Source organism: Juglans regia, chromosome 8 (assembly GCF_001411555.2).
Source record: "Juglans regia cultivar Chandler chromosome 8, Walnut 2.0, whole genome shotgun sequence".
Lineage (NCBI taxonomy): Eukaryota > Viridiplantae > Streptophyta > Magnoliopsida > Fagales > Juglandaceae > Juglans > Juglans regia.
Genome location: NC_049908.1, coordinates 24,030,399 through 24,038,910, shown reverse-complemented (window position 1 = coordinate 24,038,910; position 8,512 = coordinate 24,030,399). Strand labels below are relative to the sequence as shown.

Sequence of the window (8,512 nt, the reverse complement as noted above, 5' to 3'; positions counted from 1 at the left end):
TCCACATTCAGATTCTCTTAAAAAAGCTTAATATGAAAATATATAGTGGGAAACGATAGACATATAACATTTTTTTTTTAATGTGGCGTTTACTTGAATAATCATCACATATATAGATAAAAACACAACCAAAATTACCCATGAAACGATTGGTGTTAAAATTAAGATTATAGTACATTTCATTGTCCTCACAATAATTTGGAAATCATTAAAACATGCGTATGATTCTCTTGGAAAAAATAAACTTATAATTAAAAGAGAGAAATATAATGGTCAGCATTAAGGTGCAATCTACTTTCGATAGGGCTTGTTTGGTTCTGCTAAGTGCATTTCATATTTAGACATCTTCTAACATCTAAATATTCAACTCTCAAATCACTAAACTCATTTCAACTCAAAACTTCTTTATATATGGGACCTACAACTTTTTCAACTTAATACCTCTTTACACGTGAGACCTACAACCTTTTTAACTTATCATAAGTACGTCTAAACTCATATTAACATCTGAATATATCTAAATTCATCTTAGGTGGACCTCATAGAATTTATTCCACCATCTCAATTCACTACTATTCGTAGATAATTCAACTGAGCTCAATATCCAAACATAACATTAAGTCTCTTTTTGTTTAGGGCAAAAAATGGTAGAAGTGGTAGTAAGAGGTAGACTCCCGACGTGATTAATTACAGTAGCACCCTATATGTTGAGAACTAAATTAGAGAGACCTAAAAAACAGAAAACCAATAAGTTAACTTTAAGGTTCCGTTTGGATTCAGAGATGAGTTGAATAAAATATTATTTTTAATATTATTATTGTTTTGAATTTGAAAAAATTGAATTACTAATTATATTTTGTGCAAGAATTTAAGATAGTTATAACGATAAGATGAGATGAGTTGATTTGAGTCTCGAATCCAAATAAGGTAATATATTTATAATAATATTAATTAATACTTTAAACTAAAAAAACTTAAATGTTGTTGTTCAGACATCTTGACTCTTATATTTTCTAATACATGTTAACAATCCACTCTTGTCTAGTTAGCTTAAACGTAACTTATTTCGTACAAATGAGTTGAGCTAACTTGTATATCTATTTTGAACCGATTAATATAATTTCATGTATAATATAAAGATAATTGTATAAATAGTTCACAACTATAACTAAATTCATAATGAATTATTTTATAATAAATATTTAACCTAAAAAATAAATAAGAATAAAAAAATTAACATTTATAAGAAATAATATGACATATTAATAAGAATAAATATAGATAGAAGTCATTATTTGGAATATTTATTTTGTACACATGATGTGATATCATCTAGATCACATATATCTCTAAGTGAGTGTTAGAAATAATCAACTAGAAGTAATCATACAGTGAGTATAAAATATACACTGTTATAATAGCTTTTCTCTAATATTACTCTTTACTAACTTTTTTTTTTTTTTTTTAAAAAACGCGTGTGTAATCCATGAGTTGCAATTATGAAGTCTGGACGGCATTGCATACCTACCAGATCGAGTGAAGGGACCTCAGTCTTGGTTAGGTCCAGAAGAGGCAAGAGCAGTGTTTAACTGCAACCCCGCACGAATCTTAGAGAGGTGCAAATGGTCCGGTACGATTTGGGTGATAGATTGAATATTTTCCATTCATCGTTGGACTGGATCGAACCGAACCGAACATTTAAAAGTATCGATTCGGTCGGATTTAATTTTTTTTAATTTTTTAAATAATTAATAAAAAAATTTATTTAAAATAATAAATTAAATTAAGTGATTTATTAATGTAGATTAAGTAACAAATTTAATAAAAAATATTTTATATAGTCAATGATAATAAATTAGATAAAAATTATATTATTAATTTATATAATTACTATATAATTAATTAATTGATATTATATATTAATTAATTCATAAAATATTAATAAAATATTTAAAATTTTATATTGTTAATAGTAATAAATTAAATGAAGATATATATAAAATATTAATAATTTATAAAATATTAATAAGTATCAATAATATATTTAAAATTTTATATTATTAATTGTATAATTATTATATAAAATATATATATAATTTTTTTTTTTAATTTTTCATTCAATTTAGTCTAAAAAAAATTCTAAATTATGAACTGGATCGAAACTTTTCGATTTCTATAAAATATAAATCGAGACTGATTGGATTAAATCTCGGTCCGGTCTGATTCAGAGCGAAACGGTCGATTCGATCGGACTGCTTATTATTCCTACGCACGGTATCTCATCGGGACTTGCATGTGGACCCGCCGCCGGTGGGGCTTCTGTTTCTACAGTAGTTGGACAGCTATTTCCGTGGTTTATTTTATTGGGAGGGGCTAGGAACCGGTTCTGGTGTACCTTTACACCCTCCAATAAGTAACTGAAACATCGTTATTGTACGGCAAAGCAAAATACAACCCGTCTCTCTCCGAAAAAACCTTGGATCTGCTTTCTCGATATCTCTCTCTCAAGCCGAACCTTCAGCAATTTCTCTGTCCTTCGCAATCCGAGAACGTCTAGGTCGTTGTTGATTCATTTTGGCCCGAGCTACTCAGACTGAGATATGCAATGAGAGCCAAAATCTGAAAATTTTCATAGACTATTAAGGTTGGTTTCGACGGTGAAGGTGAATTGAAATGAAAATTAAAAAATTAAAAAAATTATTATTTTTTAATATTAATATTATTTTAAAATTTAAAAAAATTAAATTATTTATTATATTTTATATAAAAATTTGAAAAAATTATAATAATTATATAAAATAAATGAGTTGTGTTATACAGAAGCTTCACATCCTGCACACCCACTTAAAAATATGTGATTTTACTTTTTATCCTCATATTTCATATTGAATTCAATATGAAATATGAAGATAAAAAGTAAAATCACATATTTTTAAGTGGGTGTGCAGGATGTAGGACTTATATTTAGAAGTTTTCAAAATGAATTGAGAGTTACAATTATCTTTATAGGAAAATTCTATACACTATATTATTATCTCATTTTCATTTCACTATACAAGATATGATATATTTATTACTATTTAATAATCTTTATTAGATAATTCTTGGTGATATAAATATTATATTTTATATAATAAAATAAAAATAAAATAATAGTGTGGTGTATATATTATTTATTCAATAAATTTTTTATATACAGTCGATAGATATAATCGGCATGTAATCGTTCATGCCACGTCAGATTTAAAATGAATAATACTTCCTCTCTCATTTTATCCGCTCTAATAACTCAGTCTCTCTTTCATCAAATATCTCCACGTCAACCATATTTACACCAAACACTGCAATAAGCGTTTTTGTTTACTCAAAACCAGCTTAAATGATCTTAAATAACTAAATAATCATCACCAACTTTTTCATCATTGTCCAGTTCGGCTTGAGAGAGAGAGCAGACCAAAGGTTTTTGGTTAGGTGACAGAATAATGATGTGTCAGCCGGATATTGGAGGGGTCTTTATTAACCTATTTTGTCTTTTCCTTGTATCATTTTTATTTTTATTTTCTTCAACTCCTTTATATAAATGAGCAAATGGGAGGCACCAGTGTTTTGACCTCGTAAACCCCGTTCGCCATTAACCATTTAGCTCACAGCAAAGTCTTCCATGGTTTTTTTATGCCCATAAACTCCTCCACCAAATTCAAGGGCCAAAAACTATTCCTAGAAAGCAATACGGGAAGAACCCATCTTTCTTTAGCTTCCTTGTTTCTTGATCTGATCTTTGTGTTGTAGTCAACTGTAGTGAAAGACTTTGAAGGTTGGTCCGCCGTGGTGGCCATGGCGGATTTTGTGAAACAAATCTTGGCAACGCCAATCCAATTAGCTGACCAAGTCGCCAAGGCCGCAGAAGAGGCCAGTTCGTTCAAGCAGGAGTGTGCGGAGATTAAATCCAAGACCGAGAAGCTTGCCGGGCTTCTCCGGCAGGCTGCCAGAGCCAGCTCCGATCTCTATGAGCGACCCACCCGGCGGATTATCGACGACACCGATCAAGTCCTCGAGAAGGCTCTATCCCTCGTGGTCAAGTGCCGCGTCAACGGCATCGTGAAGCGCGTTTTCACCATCATCCCCACCGCTGCCTTTCGCAAAATGTCCGCCCAGCTCGAGAATTCGATTGGGGACTTGTCTTGGCTGCTCCGCGTGTCAGCTCCGGCCGACGATCGTGGCGACGAGTACTTGGGTCTGCCTCCTATTGCAGCAAACGAGCCAATTCTGTGTCTCATATGGGAACAGATTGCGATTCTTTCTACGGGTTCGCTCGAGGACCGATCCGATGCGGCGGCTTCACTGGTTTCCCTTGCCCGGGACAATGATCGGTACGGGAAGCTGATCATTGAGGAAGGTGGGGTGGGACCCTTGTTAAAACTGATCAAAGAGGGCAAACAGGAAGGGCAAGAGAACGCTGCCCGGGCGATTGGGCTACTGGGACGCGACCCGGAAAGCGTCGACCACATGATCGTCGCGGGTGTATGTTCGGTGTTTGCGAAAATCCTCAAAGAAGGCCCCATGAAAGTCCAGGCGGTGGGGGCTTGGGCTGTTTCGGAGCTCGCGGCTAATTATCCCAAGTGCCAAGATCTTTTTGCCCAAAACAATGTAATTCGGTTGCTGGTGAGCCATCTCGCGTTTGAGACCGTTCAGGAGCATAGTAAGTATGCCATTACTAGCAGCAGAGCAACATCCATCCACGCCGTTGTAATAGCAAGTAATAGTCCAAACGCCAAGAATATGAACAAGGCAGTTGACGAGGACGACAAACATTGGCAGAATCAAATTCCCCATCCCATGGGGAATAAGACCCCGAGTCAGATGCACAATGTGGTAACCAACACCATGGCCATGAGGTCCCAGTCCAAGCCACTCCAACCGCAAGGCAATGTTTCGACTCAAAACAACCACAACAATGCCACGAACAACAACCATAACAATGCGAAGCAGAATCACCAACTCCACCATCAGCATAACGTTTCTCTTTCAGGGGCTGCTCTTAATCTCAAGGGGAGGGAACTGGAAGACCCTGATACGAAGGCCAACATGAAGGCAATGGCTGCAAGAGCTCTTTGGCACCTTTGCAAAGGAAACTCGTCCATCTGCCGCAGCATCACTGAATCGAGAGCATTGTTATGCTTCGCAGTTCTCCTAGAGAAAGGGCCCAAAGATGTCAAGTATAATTCCGCCATGGCATTGACGGAGATCACTGCGGTGGCTGAGAAAGATGCTGAATTGAGAAGATCTGCCTTCAAGCCCAATTCACCTGCCTGTAAAGCTGTTGTTGACCAGTTGCTAAAGATCATTGAGGAAGAAGATTCAGACCTCCTCATCCCATGTATCAAGGCTATTGGGAATTTGGCAAGGACATTCAGGGCAACAGAGACAAGGATGATCGGCCCCTTAGTGCAGCTTCTCGATGAGAGAGAAGCTGAGATATCCAAGGAGGCTGCAATTACTCTCACAAAATTTGCCTGCAAAGAAAACTATCTCCACCTAGATCACTCTAGGGCAATCATCAGTGCCGGAGGACCAAAGCATTTGGTCCAGCTGGTGTATTTTGGAGAACAAGTTGTTCAAATCTCAGCATTGCCACTCCTATGTTACATTGCACTGCATGTCCCAGACAGCGAGATACTTGCGCAGGCCGAGGTGCTCACCGTGCTTGAATGGGCTTCCAAACAATCGTACCTGACCCACAACGAAGCATTGGAAGTATTGTTAGAAGAAGCCATTAGCAGGTTGGAGCTTTATCAATCCAGACGTTCAAGGGCATTCCATTGATTCAATCAACAAAACCTGTAACTTCTTGTTGAAAAAAAAAAAAAAAAAAAACGAATAATTTCTCAAAAGTTTTCTCATTTTGTTTTTTTTTTTTTGGGGGGTCTGTAATCATTCTCATGGGGTGTACATACATTTAATTTTACTGCATTCTATAATTGTTAAGAAGCATTTTCAATCCTTTAGATTGCATTCTCTTGTTCTGTTTTTCGTTTCCTTCGGATTTATGTTTACCCACAAGGCACCCAAATTAATTGACATTAAGTTGGATGTTCTGCATTTTTGTATTATCCCCTAGAATGATGTAAGAAAATCGAAGAGAGGTACAACTCTGGGCCAAAACGTGAACCATGAAGGGTCTGGGTACTGTTGCATATATCAAAGTATTTCCTCCCCATTTCCCCAGTGTTGTCGTCTTACAAAAGTTAGAACAACCTCAAAGCGAGTAGTAAACTAATGCTAGGTGAACAGACTAATCTGTTTTCTTCGAACCTTCAACCTATTTGTCTTGTACTTAGAAACAGACACACACTGTCAATCTAAAGTGGGATAACCAATCTAAAACCTGAACCCCAAAAAGTGGGTTATGAGAAGTTTGGACACTTGGCATATCAGATACTCTGGGCGTTCTTGACTTTATATTTTAGGAGAATCTCATTTGGCTGGTTTTAGCAGAAGTAGATATACTTGATTTGTTCAAAGTGGTTGCATTATTGGCTGGAAATAATTTTGCTGAGATGGAAAGAAATAATTTAGGTTGAGATGGAACAGCAGGAAAAGAAAGGTGGTGGGGAAAAGATGTCTCAAAGGTTATTATCAAGACAGAGAGTGTTGGATTTGAAAGTATATCTATATAGAATAGAGCATCCATCAGAATGAGACCTTGAAATGGTACACACACAGATTTTCAGCATCAGGACTCGGGCATAATTCAAACTTGCTAAATATAGATTACATGTCCTTTGTTTTTGTCCCCTGGTATATTCAACCCAGATTCCATACTATATGGTTCTTATCCTACATACCATTCAGCAGGGAAAAAAAAAAAAAAACATTTTGCAGCCAAAATCCGTAAGTAGTTTCTTTCTCTCTCTTTTAGGGAACTGGGAAAAAGAATGGTACAGCAACATGGCTATACAGTCCAGGAAAATAAAATGGAAAGGATCTGCAACGAATTCCTAGGTAGTGGTTAATATTCGTTTCTTTTCCCAGAGTAAAAAGGGGAACAAAGGAGAAGTTAGAACATCTAATCCAAGGAGGAGGGGCCGAGGGGTGTGTGAAGGATAAGAAATTAAAATTCTGGAAATGGAAATCCTTTCTATAAGATTGTGAGAACTGCCCAATTAGTGGTGATGTCCTTCACATGGTGGAAGATTCTCCATTCGATGGTGATGTGGCTGTGCTAAATGGTCATGATTACATCAAGTGAATCGTCTTCAAGATGATGTTGCCGATCGGATCTCCTTCGAGGATGATGATGTTGATTAGTGGCTAATATCCTCCTCCCTCGTCTACATCTAGCAAGATCTTATTTGGGCAAGCCTTAAGGGCAAATGACAAGGTAAACATACCTCAGCCAAATGGGTACTACATAAACCTCGTCCAACTTTTAAGGTATGGCAGCATTATTCTCCCAAAAGCTGGCATTCCATGATGACAATAATGGTGCTGAGACCCAGTGATAAGGTGGAGTATCTGTCATAGGAATCTCATATATGACTTTCCTGGTCGTCAGGACCATGTAATCCTCCAGAACCAAATACTGCAGTAAATGAATTATGAAATACTTTAAGCAGCCATGTATCGTTATCAGACTACAGTGTGAAGCATTTCAACATACAATATAGTGAGTAGATAGAGATGTGCTGAGATCAGACTATGCCTTACCGATTCAAACCTTCTTCCTCTTTTCTTCTTCTTTTGCCTTCAAAGACAATGTCAACACCCTGATTATCCATCCTTGGCATCAAGAAAGCAATTTTTTTGACTGGTCTACTAATCAATCTTAAGACTTTTTTAGCAGGTCAACAAACGGGTGTTTGACTAATTCAACAATAGACATTTAAAAGTGCAATCAACTTTAAATACACCCCTACCATCTCTTCCTACAATATTTGACCAAATGGACATTTCATTCAGCTAGGTTTGCTAATTCAAGGAGCAAAGGCTGGAGATCCAAAAGGCATATGAAAGTGAAAAAGAAAGTTGAGATTCAAGAACTCACCCTAGGTAGGATGATGCCCAAATGCCTCAACTTGGTCATATTGCAGAGTTTGGACATTCTACCAGACATTACAGCAAAATTATTATTCAGAAATATCATATTATTAAAAGTATATTTAACAAAATAATAGACAAGTAAATTTGTTGATAAAGATCAACCATCTTCACCCATCTATAAAACTTATTAGGAAGTAATCATCTTGCAGAAGAATCTATTTCGGCTTTTATCATCCTATGAGATAAATACCAATGCCCGAAATCAAAACTTTGAAAACAATCAACATCATCTCCAAAAGATGCCACCCACAATACTAGTGATAACCTAATGCTTTTTTATGTTACAATTCAGCTCAACATATATCTTGATGATATGTTCACTTTTTCTGATCATAAAGTAACATGCCTCCTCATTGATGCAACCATGAGAATTGAGACACGAATTGACAAGTCTCCTTTAAAAGAAAGATTG

The 8,512-nt window shown here is 36.2% G+C and overlaps 1 protein-coding gene across 1 annotated transcript; it reads left to right on the top strand.

Moving 5' to 3' along the window:
- The first annotated feature begins 3,602 nt into the window (after positions 1-3,602).
- LOC109004115 lies at positions 3,603-6,011 on the top strand. Its single transcript, XM_018982539.2, has one exon. The coding sequence runs from the start codon at positions 3,835-3,837 to the stop codon at positions 5,821-5,823; it is 1,989 nt and encodes a 662-aa protein (XP_018838084.2). The 5' UTR covers positions 3,603-3,834; the 3' UTR covers positions 5,824-6,011.
- The last annotated feature ends 2,501 nt before the right edge of the window (positions 6,012-8,512 follow it).